The 19,071-nt window shown below is 37.1% G+C and overlaps 1 protein-coding gene across 1 annotated transcript in view; it reads right to left on the bottom strand.

The window, feature by feature from the left end:
* LOC120629644 (nucleolar protein dao-5-like) overlaps positions 1-19,071 on the bottom strand; it is a 182,904-nt gene that overhangs the window by 41,014 nt on the left and 122,819 nt on the right. The window contains 9 exon segments of the mRNA XM_039898642.1: positions 1,901-2,053; positions 2,758-2,909; positions 3,348-3,521; positions 3,991-4,208; positions 4,381-5,468; positions 5,579-5,709; positions 6,200-6,314; positions 8,437-8,574; positions 9,716-9,830. Of these exon segments, the coding sequence (XP_039754576.1) occupies positions 1,901-2,053; positions 2,758-2,909; positions 3,348-3,521; positions 3,991-4,208; positions 4,381-5,468; positions 5,579-5,709; positions 6,200-6,314; positions 8,437-8,574; positions 9,716-9,805 (2,259 nt within the window). The 5' untranslated portion in view covers positions 9,806-9,830.

Below are 19,071 nucleotides of genomic sequence, written 5' to 3'. Positions count from 1 at the left end.
TATTGCAGAAAAATTAAGCAGTATGGATTTCATTGAGTGATTTGAAAATAGCATAAACAAAGTAAAAAGTTAATGCTAAGATAATACAAATTATATAAATTAAAAATAGAATTATGATTAAGCTTATATGCCAAGATCAAATATGTGGAGGTAGTAAAGGCCAATAAATTAAAACTAAATACATGTATCTTATAGAAAAAACACAGAATGGCTAAAGTATAAAAAAATACGAAAATAGCATTGAGTTCGGTTAGTAATTCACTCTGTTAGTAAGTAATTCATTGATAAGTTAGTATAATAATAAGAAGTAGAAGAAAACAGTTAGTAGATCAAGAGTACGAAGTGGTAGAAGCAGAAGTAGAAGCGTGATATTTTATCTTTACTCCTCCTCAGGAGCGTACACGGGAGGTTAGGTTAGTGTGTTAGTTACTACTAAATTAATATCGTGATGTTGGTACTCGTTATAAGAAAAACATTAAATGCTGTCTACGATGATACCTGAGATGTATATTTTTTCAAACTCTAGCTCAAAAGCATTATGAGACTTTCATACAACCCTAAGGTTGTTAGAAATTTAGAAAGTTCTTAAGACACATATATACTATCACCATCTTCATCATCAACCCATTATCGTTTCACTACAAGACATGGTCCTTCTCAGAATAAATAAAGTTTAGGCAGTAGTCCCCCACGCAGGCCAAGTGGATTTTTAGACATCTGCTGCGGTGTGGATTGCGGACATAGATGAAAAAAAAACTGTAAATGAAAACCGAAAGGAATTGGAAGGAAATTCTTGACCTGCCAATGCATACATTTAAAAAATGTGTAAAAACGCATCTAGTACAGCGAGGTTACTATACATTTGATGAATTCCTCAATGACAAGGTAGAATGGAAGCAGCCAGCCTCGCTCTCATCTCCCGCAAGATAGCAAAATGATTGTAAATGTTGATGTTGGAAAAGAGCAACTACTGAGTTTCTTGCCGGCTCTTCTCGGTAGAATCTGCTTTCCGAACCGGTGGTAGAGTCACACCAACATACATACTTGACGTTTCAAAAGTGCTTATAAAGTAGGCCTACTTGAAATAAATGAATTTGAATTTGAATTTGAAATAATACTTCACAGGCTTTAATGTACCTCACATTATGTACGGTCTCTGAGACTCATCTCCGAAACCGACAACCACTAAACACTGCCATAGGTTTAACTAAAATAAATCTAGCAGTAAATGTGGCTCCTGTCATTTTATTAGGTACGAGTCGCGTAGCGTCGGTACTATGCGCGTGTCGGTCTTTTATCTTTAATAGGGTTGTCATAAGTAAACACTTAGAATGTTTTGAATTCGTTGTTATTGAAAAATAAATATTTTAATAACAGGCTATTTCCTTATGAAATATATTTATGCATCCTTCAATATTATTTCATAATTCTGTTACACGTTGTATATTATACTAATATTATAATTGCGAAAGTTTGTCTGCTTGTTTATTTTCCTATGTTTTAAATACTGCACTGAAGAAATTTGGAACGCATGCATCCTGGAGGCCGACATAGGATTCTATTCATCCCGGAAAATCCACAAGGACCCAGGGACCTAGGGACCTTTCCTACTTACGGCATAAAAGTGCAATCGATTTTGCCAGAATTTTGCATATGCATTCTGGATAAAGCGTAGGACCCTTTTTAGACAGTGAAAAGAAGCGGTTCCTGCAAATGCGGGCGAAGCTGTTGGCGACAGCTAGAACTCTATTTACTAAGCGGGGGTATTGCGGTATATTTCGATTTTATACGTAGATTTATAATCAAACGCTTATAAATACATTAAAAGTTTAAATTTAGTAAGTTCATCTCAGGTATCAAGTCTAACATCCCGCGCACGACCAATATATCAAATGCTCACTTTATCCTGATCCCTGGGCAAGCTGAGACTGAAGGGCTGCGCCCCGGGGCTGTAGGTCACCACGTTGGGGTGAGGGTGGTCAGCCCCGGCTCCGTCTGAACTGCTGTCCCCCAAGTCCTGCTGCGGTGTCCATGTTGCTGCTTGATCTGTTACCTGGATCGACGGATTATGTAATTTAGTTATTTGTGTTCCGAAGTGCAACACATATACATGTGACACCTGCAGATGAGGTTTTTCTTTAACATGAAATGGAAGATTTAAAATAATTTTTGCATGTACATTAAAATATTTTTTTTTTCCTACAGTTTTCGTGAACCAAGCAAAGTTGCTGCGGGAGTTGAATAAAAATTACCAAACCTTTGAGTAAAACATGTGAACATGTGATCACGTGTGTCAGATTTAATCTTATGAACATTTAATCTTATGTTAAGATTATTTTTATTATATTACATAGAAATTTCATATTAATTTTAAGTAAGACACATTACAGTGTCTCAATATACAAAATATAGACACATAAATTTCATATCTTCTTCATAGACGTTTTTATCTTCTTGAATGAATGAATATACTTTTATTGCACACCACAAAAATTACATAGAACAAAAAGAAAAGTATAGGTTTCCTTTCAAAACGTATAAATCTTTCGCCTTTTAACACAACGTATACAATTTGGCGCTCTTCTTCTCAGTATTTTTGTCAGACTGGTCATGATCGTTATTAAAACAGTGTTCCTATTTTAACTTAACAAAATTTAACGGATTTTTAAATTCTTGCTTTATCCTATTAACCTTTAGCTTTACCATTAGCACTTTTTATAGACACCACAAATATTTTATAAAACTTCATAATCTTACGTGTCTAGGAGAATCTATCCTATGATCGCTGTGTCCATGGTCGGCGGAAATGCCCGAGTCGCCGGACTTGTCAGCGGACTGGTCGGACCGCGGTGACGACTCTGGCGATATGTCCGCTGATACTTTGGTCTCTACAGCTAGTGGTTGCGTTTCTTTAAAGAGAACAAACATAAAATCAGTAAAGTGTAAAAGCTCAAACAACATATGGTTAAGTCAAAGAAAACATGTTATATGTAGAAATGGAATTGGTTAGCAGTCAACATTTAAAGTTAGGGATTCCGGAAACTGTTATCCATTACATTTATTTTAGGAAGAGTTATAATTGCGTAAGTATCAAGAGGAATGGTATCGGTAATCATTAAGCTCCTATTATTTTGATTTATGTGTAAAACTTCAAAAGAAGTTTCAACTTTTTCTTTTTGTAATATATTAGCCATATTAATTTTATCTATTCTTTTTATTTTTTTTTGCCCTAAAGTTAGCAAAACTTTCAACAAGTTAGGCTTCTAGTAAGTATTTCTTTGAAAGTTTTACACTCGGCTTTTCAAGAATTTGTTAAACGGTTTTGTTCAAATAAAATATTTTCGTACCGGCAAGATGAGCATCCAAACTGGCAAGTTGTCTCCATGCGGCAGCCGGTGAGAAGCGTGGAGTATTTGGCTGTTTCTTAGGTATAGTGGGCCGCAACCGGAGGGCGATACCTAGAGAACCCTCTGAGCCTTCACCTTCTGACCCGTCTGTTGATAAAGCTGACTCAGATGACACTGAAATTGTATTTATAAGATTGAAATTTGTATATATAGATCGTGGTGTTTAAGATTTATCGTAGTAGTACGCGTCTTTAAGATGGATAATTTATTATATACACATAAACCTTTAAATGACGGGGAAAATATGCGATAACTACTTGACAAATCGACAACCTCAACATTAGATACAACTTTACCATCGCACAGCAATCCCTAGATTCTCAATATTACAAAAAACTCGAACATAGCAATTTGAATCTTCTTTTGGCTGGGATTTTGAATGCTGTTTCGAGACCTATGTTTCCTAATTCTTACAACCTTCTTCTTCAAAACAAGAGTGTAGCTATGGCTAGGCTAGCATCTTCAAGCGCGTCCCATCTTAGGCCCAATCTGCACTTTCCATCGAATAAGATTGGGGTAAAGCACTTGTCTATCACCAATAAAAAAAAAACCTAGTTCGTTATTAATTGGGAGTAATACTTACAATTTCTTTTACAATCTTCCTTAAGTTTTTCATTGAATTTCTCCATTTCATCCTCGTCATGATATCCCAGTAATTTCTGTTCTATAAGGTGAAAGTTACTCAGCTCTTCGATAATAGGGCTGCCCAGGCCTGGGAAATCTTTAAGATGATCTTGTGGCTCTGTCTTCTTAGACTCGATCATACCGAAATAGAACTGCTTTGATGGAGCTGGCCTTTGCCTGGAAGTGAAAAAAATTTAAAATTCCTGCTTACATATTACGTGTTCAATGTATATCCTATTTAAAGCAGGGGTGCCAGTTTGTAAAAAAAAATATTCTAATTTAATCATTAAAGCAACACACAATTTTATTAATTTTATACGTAATAAAAAAGGAAATGAAAGCGGCTCACTTTTCTTGTGTAGCTCGTCTTAAGGCTTCTTTTTTTCTTGTTGGTGAATGTTCAGGCGTTGATTCCTTTCCAGAAGCCTGTCCTCTATCCGGCATTGCTCTCACATTTTCTTTACTCTCCAATTTATACTTGCTTATATCATTTGATGGTAATTTACAGTGTGTTGTTGTTTTTTGCTTAGTTTCATTTATTCGACTTAATGGCCTTCTTGTTATATTACTTGTTGGTTTAGAATCTTGTTTACTATTTGTTTTAAGACTAGACTCTTTGACTTTGCTTGCTGTTGCCGATTTCGTTGGGTTTAGTTTCTGTGTACTCGTTTTATCGATTTGACTAGTTTTTTCGCTTATATTTAATTTATTTCCTAACTCTTTTCTTATTCTACTTGTCGCTTTCTTGAGTTCTTCCTGAAACTCATCTTTTTCTTCGTTGCTTTTGTTTAGTAACGAAGGAAGAGATTTTCTCAACGGTTCGTTTCTATGACCTAACGGACTAAGCTTATTATGATTTAACTCTTCGCCTACAGCTTTTTTTCTCTTTTCGTGTAAAGCTCTAGGTGAATCATTTTCTCTTTCGCTTATGATTAGGGTGTCATCAAAGGTCTTTTCTCTTCTCAGTAATCTTTGTGAGTTATCATCCTTGTTGAACCGCTCGGAATGTCTAAAGTTTCTGTTTAAGAGAGGTGTTTTCCACGCCTCACTTGGTTCATTCGTTTTCGATGTTTTGGCCCGACATCCACTGACCCTATCAGTTCTCGTTACTCTGTTGTCTTGCCTGGTCTGCAGCAGTCTTTCTTCTTTTTTTAATGATGCCATACTTTGGACCATATCTTTATTGTCAGTATATTTAAAATTCTGTTCCTTATGATCATTATCATCTTTGCACGGAGATTTGTATCGTCTTTCGAAATTATCGTTGAAGTCTAATGATTTAAAATCAGTGTATGTGTTTTTGTAAACAGGGATCTTTGAATCCATGTGACCATTTAGTTTTTTGGTCTCGTTTCTAGTTCTAAATAGTCTGAGCTTTCTTTGCGGTTCCATTTTCGCGTTCCTTTCAGTGGAACCTGGCGATGAACCTTCCAGATGCTGTGAAAACATAGATTTTTAACAATAAAAAAACATAGTTTTTTGAACAAAGTATAGCTAGCACAAATAAATCTTCGTTCATTGATTAGGTAGGTAGCAAACTAACTTACATTATGGTTTGGTGGCGGGGGAGCTCGATATTTTTTCCTAAAGTTTTTGTTATTTGCGCATCTTGTTGGCTTTTGTGGCTCCTCTTCAATCCTCAAATCAGGTTCCGAGCCGAACCTTTTTAAACCAGTAGCTGCAAATTATTAAAAAAATATTGCATGTGTAGATATTTTGTCAAAGAAATGTTTTCTAACTAAACTGATGATTTACTGCTATGTGCTGGGATGTTAGGGGCTGCATTCAGCATGGAGTTTTGGACACAAAAATGTAGATGGCGGGCCAGAAAACTTAATTATATTGAACTAGTTGTTGCCTGCGTTATTCGTCCGCATTTATAAGTTTTTTTACAAATCCCAAGGAAAGCGTTGGTTTTGCAAGGATAAAAGGTAGCCTACTCTACGTTACTCGCCGTACTTTAACCTTTTAGCTAACTCTGTAAAAGTTGATTGCTTGCTTAATTAGGACGCAAAAGAAAGACAAACAAACAGAAAACAAACAGACTTTCTACTATTTATAATGTTAGATGGGCTCAAGATAATAATCAATCGATGAAATGTTTTTGAACCATCCAAACTTTTAGAGTTTGTTCTGAACTCCACAAAAGGTAAAAGGTATTAACGTACAGTCATGCTTGAAGTCTAGGTTCGTATGTGATCGATGTAAGGGATCCCGTTCTCTGGATCTCTGCTCGTTGTCCGCAGGGACTCCAGCTGACCTCGATCTAAAGGCGTTGGAGTGCTGCAATCAGGAAAAAATGTAACTTAGTTGGTTTATAATTACTTAATATGTCCGTCCACCAACCGCACTCGGAGCGTGGTGGACCAATAGGAGTGTGGGAGTAGACCAGTGCCTGTAGTGGCCGGTGATGGGTGGACATGATGAAGTAACATGTTGCCGTGTGGTGACGGCAGAACAGAACACAATAGTCACCACTCCTGCTCTTAAGACCTGCGGGTATCGTACGAGGTTACAAATGGAATGTACCGAAAACCCGGCCAGCAGCGTCTTCTGTGCTACTACTACCGTCTACTGCGATCGCCAACCCGTCTACCCAGCGTGATATGAAAAACCCACCCGGTGGGAGAGGTCTTTAGTCCAGCAGTCAACTGTTACAGGCTATTGTGGATGAAGTTACATGTGGATGCGATGTTTAGTAGTTTACCCGGTCGTTGGTCTGGCCAAAAAAGTAATTTAAATTCCGTGCCGATCAGACCATGTTTAGAATTAAAAAACCATATTTTAAACTTAAATTGCTGCACCAACCCGTTCCTTCGTTTTTTCTAACGTCAAAGGTTGCCTGGAAGAGATCGCCTTAGTGATAAAACCGCCTTTGCACACTCTATTTTCTATTCTAAGTTTCTTCTGTATATGTGTTTACTTTGTAAGTGTGTGCAATAAAGATTTCATACAAACAAACATGTTTTTCATGATCACTGGCACACAGGCTTCCTCTCCAAAAAGAGAGATAGAGTCTTAGAGCTCGTGGGGGGTGTAAAGACCCAACCCTTCAACAAACCCATCTCTTCAGTCAAAAAGGAAGCCTCTGACCAGTTGGAAGACTGTTAGCGGATGATGACGAAGACTTAATTAAGTTCCCACAAACTTCATCTAGTAGCAGTCCTATATCTCTGCGAGGTCTATATCTCTGACGTCTGCGCGTTGACATGCCTGATTACCAAAGTATTAAACACGGAAGCCCGAGCGAAGTGCAGTTCTCAGCACAACAGGTTTGTTTGGGAAATAATTATTTAATACAGGCGTAAATAAAAGTTTTAAGAATTTTCTAAAATAGACATTTTTAGTTTTTCTTATGTAATATATCTACATGTACATGAAGTTTCAATATTTCTCATTCTGTATAATATATAAGATCCATGCTGCTGCTGATACGCAGATTGTGGCACTTTTACAATGCCACACAATCGAGAAGTAGTTGTCGCAAATCAGCAAAGTAAAATGCTGTACTTATTTTTTATTTTACAAACGTTCTGCCAAAAGCTCAAGCTACAAAATTGTAGACAAGTTTGTGCTTTAAAAAATAGACATAGGATTCATTTTACTCTGACTCTTGTGCGATGAATGTAGTCATGGATGATGTATCCATGCTAATATTTTATGATCTTTGTTTGTTTGTCCTTACTTTACGCCTCAAACGAACGACTTCATTTTTGGAACAGATTTAGTTGGAAGGCGGTAACGTAGGCTACTTTTTATCCCAGCAAACCAAACGGTTCCCACTTGATTTTTAAAAAACCGAAATCATGGCGGATCAAGAATGCGGCCAATAGCTAAATTTGAAAACTTACACATACAAAATATTTGCTAAGCACAAAGTGTCATGACGACTGAGAAAGCCTGCGAAAACTATTTGAATAAAGAACTTACATTTCCAGTTGACTGTACCCAATAGCTAATGTAGTCTGACACGGATAGACGGCGCCTCTAAAGTCTAACTAAAAGCATTTCACAAGCGGAAAGGGTTCAAATGAGCGTTGAAAGCTTTACGACGGTATTGTCTAAACTCCTTACAAACTACTTTAGTGTAGAACTCTTGTAATTATTTTAAACGATTCTTTGTTTGCCTAAAGTTTAGGTGCGACCGAGGCGTTTCAATAACGAAGTCATCAAATATTTATAGGGTCTTTTTTCCCGGCATATTTATTTATTTATTCTACATTTTGTTAGTATGGCAGGACCCCTTACACTAACAAGATATATATAAAGATTAAAGAAATTATAAATTACACTATACAGATTCTCCGGCTTTCCGCGGAGTATAGCAAATTAAACATAGGTGTCATGATGAGAAATAATGTAAAGCTAAAAGTAGAGTATATTGTGAGTATTAAATACAACTTACGACATGTCCGTGTGGCACCCTGGAGCTTTCTTGTAGCAAGGAGCCAGGCCTCCTCCCGCTTATGGTGCCTCCGGAATGCAAGATAGCGCCATTGTCCGTACTCCGCAGCCGGGGAGACTCTGTCAGTGATGGCAAGACCTGAAACATTAAGAGTTCACTTTGTTTTCTTCTTATTTACTTATGCCGTGTGACGTCGGCAGATCAGAATACAGTTGTAACCCCCCATTCTTTTCTCGTGGGTGTCGTACGAGGCGACTAAAGGAAATAAAATGGAGAGCAACATCGTCCTCTGTGCCACTACTACCATCTACTGCGATCACCAGCCCGTTTACCCAGCGTGGGGGTTATGGGCAAACCCTCCCGTTTGGAGGCTTTCAGTTCAGCAGTGGACTGTTATAGGCTATTCAAAGATTCCAATAAAAGCACTTTTTAAACGTCAAGTCTGTCCGTTTGTAGTGACTCTACCACCGGTTTGGAAAGCAGATTCTACCGAGAAGAAGCCGTCAAGAAACAGCCGTCAGCAGTTGCTCTTTTCCAACATCAACAATTTACATTTTACATTTTAACATTCATTTTTCTATCTTGTGAGAGCTGAAAGTGGAGCCGGATGCTTCCAAGCAACCTTGCATTAAGAAATTCATCAATTTTATAGTAACCTAGCTGTAATACATGTGTTTTAACAGATTCCTTAAACTTATATATTGGTAGGTCCAAAATCACCTTAGGAATCATATTATAAAAGCGTAAAAATAGATGATGAAGTAAATAAATATACGACAATTAATAAATATAATATATTGCCATCTACCCTAAGATGACTGCTGAATATTTTTATAAATAATATAGATAAATAGTTATAGTATATATATAACTACCCAGACACTGAAACAAATTCATGTGCTTTCTGTTTCAGGCCGTCGGTTCGATTCCCACAACTGGAAAAATGTTTGTGTGATGAACATGAATGTTTCTCAGTGTCTGGGTGTTTATATGTTTTATTATAAGTATTAATGTATATTATTCATTAAAATATTACATCATCTTAGTACTTATAACACAAACTACGCTTAATTTGGGGGCTAGATGGCGATGTGTGTATTGCCGTAGTATATTCATTTATTAATTTATTTTCCAGCTGTGGGAATCGAATCCACGGCCTTGGACTCAGAGAGCAGGGTCGCTGCCCACTGCGCCAATCGGCCGTCAAAAGGGATTCGATTCTAGTAGTTCACGCGGTCAAGTACTATAACGTATTGGTATTGGCGTGCTATATTGGTACCTTGGGCGCGTGTCGCAGTGGCTCGTGCGGCAAGGTGTTGGAGCGGCGCGTGCGCTGCTCTGCGCCCAACTGGCTGCCTGCCTGGCCCATGCTATGCTCGCGACTACGGCCTCATCTGAAATGAAAAGTTCAATGTTACAATTCAAACGTTCTACATCTATACTCAAAATAAAACAGTTACTGGAAGATTTCTGTACATTTAATATATTTTGAAAATTTTTACTGGGGGCTTTTTAATCGATACTGAGTCCAAAACAGATTTTTATTTATTTTTTTATGTCCGTCTGTTTGTCTGTCTGTCTGTTTCTTCGGGCATCACGTGAAAACTACGGAACAGATTTAAATGAAATTTGGTAAAGTGGTAGCTGATATTCCGGGTCAACATAAAGAATTCTTTTTATCCCGATAAACAATAAGTTTCCTCCGGGAAATGGGATGACAATTTTTATCAATTTTACTTCATAGCTCCGTTAAATCTGAACCGATTTTAATAATTCTTTTTTTATTTGAAAGTGCATACTACCAAGCATGTATATAAGTACCGTTGTCTTATATTAATAAGGACATAAACCTTCACAAATAACAACAAGTCGCAAGGCATATGGATGGATGTACGAGTATATATGTATGTATGTATGTTTGTATGTATGTATCAACTAAAATAATGACAACTTACTAACTCACTATACCAAGTAAAATAATAGTAGGTACAAAGCTAGCCACGATGATTATGATGTTAGTATCAGATCTATTCTAGCATTTCGATTAACTCATAGGCGGACGAAGTCGCGAGGGTCTGCTAGTGTTTACAATAAAATACAGATCCCCTAACCGATTTCGACCACGGTCCTTTTCGAAATTACGAAAATCCGCACAAAGCGATTAACGATCGCGGAACGTCTTTGTCGGTAGGGTGTTAAAGAGCCTCACGCCAGACCAGAACAACGGAAATTCGGAAATTATAAATTCCCAAATTGCCTACTGGGTATCGAACCCGGGCCTTCCCACTTAAAACAGCGCTCAAGCTGCGCCATGATGTCGTCAAAAGTTGTGAAACAGCACCACAACAGCAAGTCTTTAACAAAAGCAACATCAGCTAATATGATGGCCCCGGCCGCGGTAAGTAGGTGTAATTAATCTGTCAATCAGCCGCCAGCCCGACTCAAACGTATGGCCGGATGAAAGTGGCCTAATTCTACAACCAGTGGCGTGCACAGGGTTTTTGACCAGGGTATGCATAAAGCAGGTACATGGCATAAAATGGAAAAAATCCCCTCCAATACGAGTTTATACACAATAATTTGGGTATGCAGTGCTTTTGTGCATGTATGAAGTGCACGCCACTGTCTACAACAATGCCTATAAACAAGAAAACCAACGCGTGCTGCAATGATCTCCAATAACTAACTACCATCGGATGTTACTTTCTATTTAAAATACCAATAACAGATCACCAGATATTAAAAACTTATTTTATATTGGAGTTTTATTACACTACAAGTTAGCCCTTGGCTACGGTCTCTGGTGTAGCCGTCTAAGATGGTAGCAGGTTTTACCTGGAAGTGAGTATTTAAAGCATACCCTTAATCAGTTTCTACGCGATATCATACGCGACATCATGTTACGGAACGCGAAATCGTTTGTCGGTAGTGTGGTAACTAGCCACGGCCAAAGTCTCCCAAAAATATTGAATAAAAATGAAAATTCCCAAAATATTTTTAAGGAGCTGGTTAGTTTTTTTTATTGAGTCTCCATATATAATAATAATGTTATAAATACACACATTATGTGTATGTCATACACATAATGTGTGTATTGTGGAAGTATATTTATTTATTTATATAAAATTCAAATTCAAATTCAAAATTTCTTCATTAATGTAGGCCTATCACAGGCACTTATGAAGCGTTCATACATATTTGTTTACATAATTGTAACGGGATGGTGATAACTTCGTTCGCCAACTTAAATCTAAAGCTACGAGGGTTCCAAACGCGCCCTGGTCTAAGAAGAGCCCACAACAAACTTAGCCGGGTAAATTTATTTTTTTGTTATCACCATCTTCCAGTAAAATTAAATTAAGCTATGAAGCTAGAGCAATTCACACCCAAGCTTTTTTATCGTTTAAATAATCCTAAATGTTATAATAGGATTTTTCTGTAAGCTTACGTTTTATATAAACTTTGAACTTATTGAGAGACAACTCAAAGATTTCATTTGGTTGTTATAAAATAAAATAAACGAAACGTAATCGCTTACTATGGGCCTCATTAGAAGGCTTAGTCACTCAGCAGGTGATGGAGAGAGCTATGCTTGGAGTTTTTCTACAGAAATGAGGACATTCGTAGAAGAAGTATAGTTTCCGACATAGTACGTCTAGTAGTAAGCGGTCCAAGAATTTTGGAACTCCCTAACCAATACCTTTATCCTGCAGTGGCATCAATCGGTTGAAGAGTAGATGATATAAGTAAAAATCCGAAGGTATATTGCTCAAAAGCATGTAATCAGCAAAGGTGACATCCTTCATATCTAAAATTGTCATTATATTCCATCAACAAACCAACGGTATAACATCATGATAATCATATCTTTTTAATTCTGTTTACAATGACCCCGAAATTGACTTATTTTATGGTAAAATGAACAGTCTAACTTAGTAACTTAGTAGATAAACTGTTGCATGCTAGGTAAACTTAATACTTAGTTAAAGTTTGCTGCGTTTTGCTGGGTTCTATCAGGTACCCTTTTTTATATAAGACTTATCTGTGGAAACCTGTTATTAGTTTTAAGTCACCCAATTTGTTAACTATTTAGTATCTATAACTGTTGGTTTTCCAATTAAAGAAGGATAAAATAAAATAAAATATCAACCCATCACCGGCCCACTACAGAGCACGAGTCTCCTCCTTAGTAGTCTCCGCCGTAGTCCACCACACTGGCCTAGTGCGAATTGGTGGACTCCACACACCTTTGAGAACATTATGGAGAGCACTCAGGCATGCAGGTTTCTTCACGATGTTTTCTTTCACCGTAGAAGAAAGTGATATTTGTAATGTATAAAACTCACATAACTTAGAAAAGTTAGAGGTGAGTGCTGGGATTCGAACTCGGCCCCCCGAAAGTGAAATCGAAGTCCTACCCACTGAGCTATCACCACTATGTAATACAATCGTCGAAATATATTAACTTATATACCGCTTGTAGGTATGTAAGATTATAAGATGAAATATCGCCAGCCATACATTCAAATTACGTCAACTGAGTTCGTTCGTTATAAGTTTTTGAATACATTAAAAGTGTATTCCAATATCTCATTACGCTCGACATTAAAGCTACTTTCCCTACAATAAATCTTTAAGACTTTTAAGACCTCACAGAGTGATTTTATGGATAGAAACGTTAAAAATCACATAGAAATATAAGATGATAGAATGGACATTTAGGAATCTATGACATGATTGACTACTTATCACTAGATCCATCCGATATTGTAAGGTTCGATTTTTTTTAATTATGTAAGTTTTTATTACAAAAATCTCACTAGCTTCGACGTTGAAGGAATACATCTTGAGGAAACCTGCATGCCTGAGAGTTCTATAATGTTCTCTAGCTTGAGGCCAGCGTAGTGGACTACGGCTTTTACCCCTTCTCATTGTCCCAGTGTATTGGGCCGTGTTATGATGATGATGAGGTTTTCTTAAATACCAATAACTTCTTAGTATGTACTACCTCGGAGTTTGGCTATCGTGCGTCAGTGCTTCGGAGAGCACTAAAAGCCACGTTTAAAATCACTAACTTGTCATTATTATCGTGAGAACCATATGCATTGGAGCATCGTGGAGGCTCTATGGTCTGTGTCTATCATATATATTTAGTGGATTCGAGACGGGATCCCAAATATTTGGATCCAATCGTATTCCAGTCCCAAAAACTTGAGGGTTAACTTTTACCAATCAGTGTAGTTGACGTTCTAAAAATCGTTAACAATATGGCTTCAAACGACACATTTAGAAATCTGTTGTTCTTTTCCGCTATGTATTTAAATTTAGTCGTAATCTTTTATTATATAGAATAGGTGATCTTTGTTACAGAAAAGGATCTAATAAAAATGTAAAATAACATATATTTTAAGAAAATTCTTTTGCATCTCGTTGAAGTTTAACTTTTTTTATTTTTCTTCAAAAAATTTCCAGTCTAGGGTCGGTATCCTGGGAACCAGAGATTATCTGCAGGCATTACCGAACCGGGATTAGAAAAAAGAGCAGAGATCGTATTCGCGAAATCGCTAGATTTCATTTAAAACTTGATATCTTACTCAGTTAATTCGTGATCCAATTAATCATATTAACAATGTCTTCTGCACACGATCGGACAATGAGCACAGTCTGATTGTCTCACCCAAGTAAATCGGAGAAACCGTATTTTCCGAAAGCTTTTAAAATGTCAACGGCGCTGATGAGTGTTATTAGCGGCGGACAACAGAATGGGATGTGAAAATAAGCAGTATTAACGTGTAGCCGGACTTTATGCTAGGGTTGTCACTATAGACATTTTAGTAACAAGAGACTTGTGGGGTGTAGTGCTTTGTGGAGTGATGAGATAGAGATTGCTAGAGATTGATAAGTGGACTGTATTTCCTATGATAATACTTGACATTGATATGTAAATGATATAATGATATTGATAATGAGTACGCGTCCAGTGGCAGCCCGAAGTGCACTGTTCCCTGCCGCGAGATGAGAGGTGCAATGATAACAAATGATAACAATAAATTAGAATGGCAATGACAATTATTAAGAAGAATGATTAAGAAGATTTTTTTTGTACGCGTCACCTGGTTGCTCCGAACAAGTCTCTGAGCTCCAATTTGAACAAAACATTTGTAACAGTTAGCTACTTTAATTTTACTAAATGCATAAAATACAACAAATTACATTTATTTCAAGTTAGCACTACTCCACGGTTCGGAAGGCAAATGCTACTTGCTGTTTTTACGCAAATTTAATCAGTGCAGATACACATTATAAAAAAAATACAACAATGAAATAAGTACTGTTTGTTTCCCTTGAAAGCTAATAAATAAATAATAATAATTTGTTTGGTATTTATACTGTTACAGTAAAAGTTAATAAGGTACATTTCACTTGGATTTTGCAGGGACAAAACAGCTTTTGTACAAATTAATTTATAAATGTAATATATTTATAACATAATATGTTCAGCACGGTATTGCGATTACTAAACTAGTTCTATATAAATAAACTTCAAATAAATTCAAAATTCATTTATTTCAAGTAGGTCTAATATAAGCACTTTTGAAAGGTCAAGTCTGTCCGTCGTCAACGTAAATACATATATTATTTTACATATATATGTTACTATCATCATCCAAACAAATCAACCCACTACCGGCCAACTACAGGGCACGGGTCTCCTCCCACAATGGCCTCCCTCAAAGGCCTTAGGCCATAGTTCACCACGCTGGCCCAGTGCGGATTTTTAGACTCCACACGCCTTTGAGAACATTATAGGAAACTCTCAAGCATGCAGGTTTCCTCACGTTGTTTTCCTTCATCGTTGAAGTAACTAATATTTGAATTGCTTAAAATTATGTGCGTTTTAAGCAATTTAAAGCCGCCCGAAAGTGGGCTGTCAGTGCTTTAGGTTATGTTCTTATGTAATTAGGTAAATAAGTGTCATTTTACATTTATTAAACAGGTTTATTACTTAAGTAATAATCAGCCTTACGCATTCACACGCACGCAAGCACGATCGCACACATACACACACTTACACACACACATTTACACATACATGCACGTACACATAACATAATCGCACTCACACTGCATGTTTTACTCGCATGTCAGAAATAAATAAATGTATTATATAAATAAATTAAAATAAAAATATGTTTTGTAATGGAAGAGCGAGATCTTCTGGCATAGGTTTTAAACTTAACAGAAGTCCTCCGCCTTATCTGCTATTGTTTTATATGAACAAATAAATTTTCATTTCATTTCATTTTAATTTCGATTATCGACGTACCTTACATCTGACCTGTATCGTGGGTTCCACATTTGATCATTAAATTTCTAAAATTATTGTGTTTCTAAATCGTGCCAACCCTAAGCATAGAAGGCAAAAGTGCATAGCAATAGAGAATTTTCTCCGTCCGCAGTGAAATGGCGCTGCGCACGCTAACTTTCCTTATACGGCGGTGGGTACAGGCTCAGTGGCACTGCCGAACCTATTGATTGCTCAATCGACTTGCACCTTCGGGCACGCTTTGAAATTTTGTAAAACTCCCTGGCGTAATGGTGAGCTTACCTTATAAACGTTAATTTGTAATATATATCTTTTTCGGGGCTGTTCTGGTGCGAGGCTTCTGCCGAGTCTAGTTACCACCCTACCCACAAAGACGTGTCGCTAAGCGATTCAGCGTTCCAGTATATACGGAATAGTCATTACAGATTTCCTATAACTTACTATACATATATTTTACGATTAATACGTTTTTTACGATACGATGTCGATTTTTATACGATGTCGCGTACAAACCGATTACTGGTTTTTTTTATTCTAATACAAGTTAGCCTCTGACTGTTTATTCCAACAAAAAAAACTTAGAAAAACAATAAAAATATTATCTCACAGACATTCAATAATTTAACGCGGAAAAAGCCACGTTAATAGCTAGTCAAATATAACCACGAAGTAATGTTTGTGTAAAGAGCATTACACTAACAAAAGTGGACAATTGATTTGTGATTAGTGTTTTTAAGCCAATTAATCACTTTCCACATGTTCGGTTACCGATTACGGTCATATTACGATAGAGTTATGTAACTGCGTGTATTACTTGTATGCGATTAGCATTCATTAGTTAATCCAATTTTATGTAACCGGCCTAATTGATGCGAGTTTGTTATTGACAGCTGTAAGTTTTTTTTTTTTTTGTAGTTAAAGGCACAGGACATCTACGCCTCAAATGGATGGACACAGGGCCGCATCTTGCAGGACGTGCTCCTTGCTTGCCGTGTGAAGCGTTGCTCTGCTTAAAGACGATGGTTTTCCACTTACCATCAGGTGTCATTGTGAGTGTCATTCAAAAAAAAAACAACATGTTTGTACTTATGTACACGCGTTAGAAGTTATACTTCTTTAGCGTTAAAAGATAAAAAACAACATGTTGTACTTATGTACACGCGTTAGAAGTTATACTTCTTTAGCGTAATAAGATAAAAATCTTTTCAAAAGCATCACTTGGCAATTGAAAGTGTGCACTTGACACTTGGCAATTATAAGTGTGCCAAGTGCTACCTTATAGCTAACTTCAGCGTGTCGATGGTTTTTGTGACGGTGTGCGCGCGTAACTTAAAAATTTACTCCCATCTTTTTTCCTCATAAGAACGCGGGCAACGTCTAGATGCGAATAAAAATTTCACGAAACACCGAGCGGTGCGAGCGCAGTGATATGTCGAAACTAGCCCGCTATTCTGACGTCTTTATTGGTCACAAACAAAAACTCTCGCACCCCGTACCGGAGATTACACGTACTGAATGACTATGGATCCTAGAATGATGATAATCAGAAATGACTTTCAAGTTAAATTAAATGTAAATAGCCCTTTCTTGCATTCATGTTGCAAGCCCACAGCGTATGCTAATGCGTGCGTCGGGCCGCCGAAGTGGAGTAGCGAGATGCGATTACAGACAATTAACATAATACGTGGGCATTACAATGGGTGTGAAGATGGACACCCTGATTTACAATTGAAAATTAGATTAGTAGCATGGTTGACAGCTTGAAATATAACGATGTAATTTTGCTGAACACACCTTCCTCAGTTTATGTTATTTATGAATTGCGCGAGAACCGAGCTAATTATTTTTCTTTATTTGTACACCACATGAAGTAAAAATAATAATAAATTATTATTATTTGGTAATTGCGAGCTAGAAAGATTTTTTCCTTTGTGCTAACTATGAAGATCGGTTTAGCTGTCCAGCCGAAGGTCATCATCCACATGGAAAACGTATTAATCGTAAACAAAGACGTATCGTCTCCCACGTGCTTAGACTATCTATAGCCGGAACAGATTTATTATAAGAACAAGTATATATTATGATCGCTGTGGTCAGAAAAAAAAACATCAAAAAATATTCATATTCAAAATTCATTTAGGTATTTTAAATTGGCCTACGTATGTTGGTAGTGACTCTACCACCGGTTCGGTAAGCAGATTCTACAGGCAAGAAACTCAGTAGTTGCTCTTTTCCAACATCAACATTTACAATATTTTTTTAATCTTGCGGGAGATGACAGCGAAGCTATTCATCATTCTACTAAGATTAGTATCCATAACACAAGCTACGCTTACTTAACTTACTAAAAAAAAAAAAAAAAAAATGTGTAAAAACGCATCTAGTACAGCGAGGTTACTATACATTTGATGAATTCCTCAATGACAAGGTAGAATGGAAGCAGCCAGCCTCGCTCTCATCTCCCGCAAGATAGCAAAATGATTGTAAATGTTGATGTTGGAAAAGAGCAACTACTGAGTTTCTTGCCGGCTCTTCTCGGTAGAATCTGCTTTCCGAACCGGTGGTAGAGTCACACAAACATGCATACTTGACGTTTCAAAAGTGCTTATAAAGTAAGCCTACTTGAAATAAATGAATTTAAATTTGAATTTTGGATGTAGCTAGATGGCGAAGTGTGTATTGTCGCAGTATATTTATTAAAAAAAAAAAAAGCTTAGTCTCTAGCACTTGCAGAAATGCGTCCCACATTCCGCCACATCATTCCTTGCGGTCCAATAATGCGTGACGCGAACAAAAGAAGTGACCAATATGCCAATTCAACATGGCCGCTAGCACGGAAGCGCCGCCGTTGAGAGAATAATTTTCCACGTCCGTGCGCCGGCGCACTACCGTTAACATCTTAATGATCGCCGACGGCGGCGCAGGAGCGGACTCATTTGAACATCACTAGCTTTTAATACGGCCTCGCCTATTATCGGGGATTGTAGATTTACCGTGGACATTAAAGGTGCTGAGTGCTACTAAATGAGGTTGGAAGAACTTTAACAATTAAGTTCTCACTAATCTTCATCATCACCCACCCAGGTACGAGTAAGGGACCTCTTCGTGCTGTTTAAAGGACTGCCTCTGTATCCTACCCTTGATCCAACACCCAAGCGAAAGCTTCTGAAGATCAAAGTTTTTCGCGAAAACAAAATTTAAAATTTAAAAAAAAAAATCAAAAAATAGTTACACTAGCAGGTAAACTAAGCTCGGCTGCCTTGTTTACTTTACGTACTTTCATAGTGCAATGTCTTACGGGATCTTAT

This window comes from Pararge aegeria, chromosome 2 (assembly GCF_905163445.1).
Source record: "Pararge aegeria chromosome 2, ilParAegt1.1, whole genome shotgun sequence".
Classification (NCBI taxonomy): Eukaryota; Metazoa; Arthropoda; class Insecta; order Lepidoptera; family Nymphalidae; genus Pararge; species Pararge aegeria.
The sequence above is the reverse complement of the archived record's forward strand: the minus strand, read 5'-3'. Positions and strand labels throughout refer to the sequence as shown.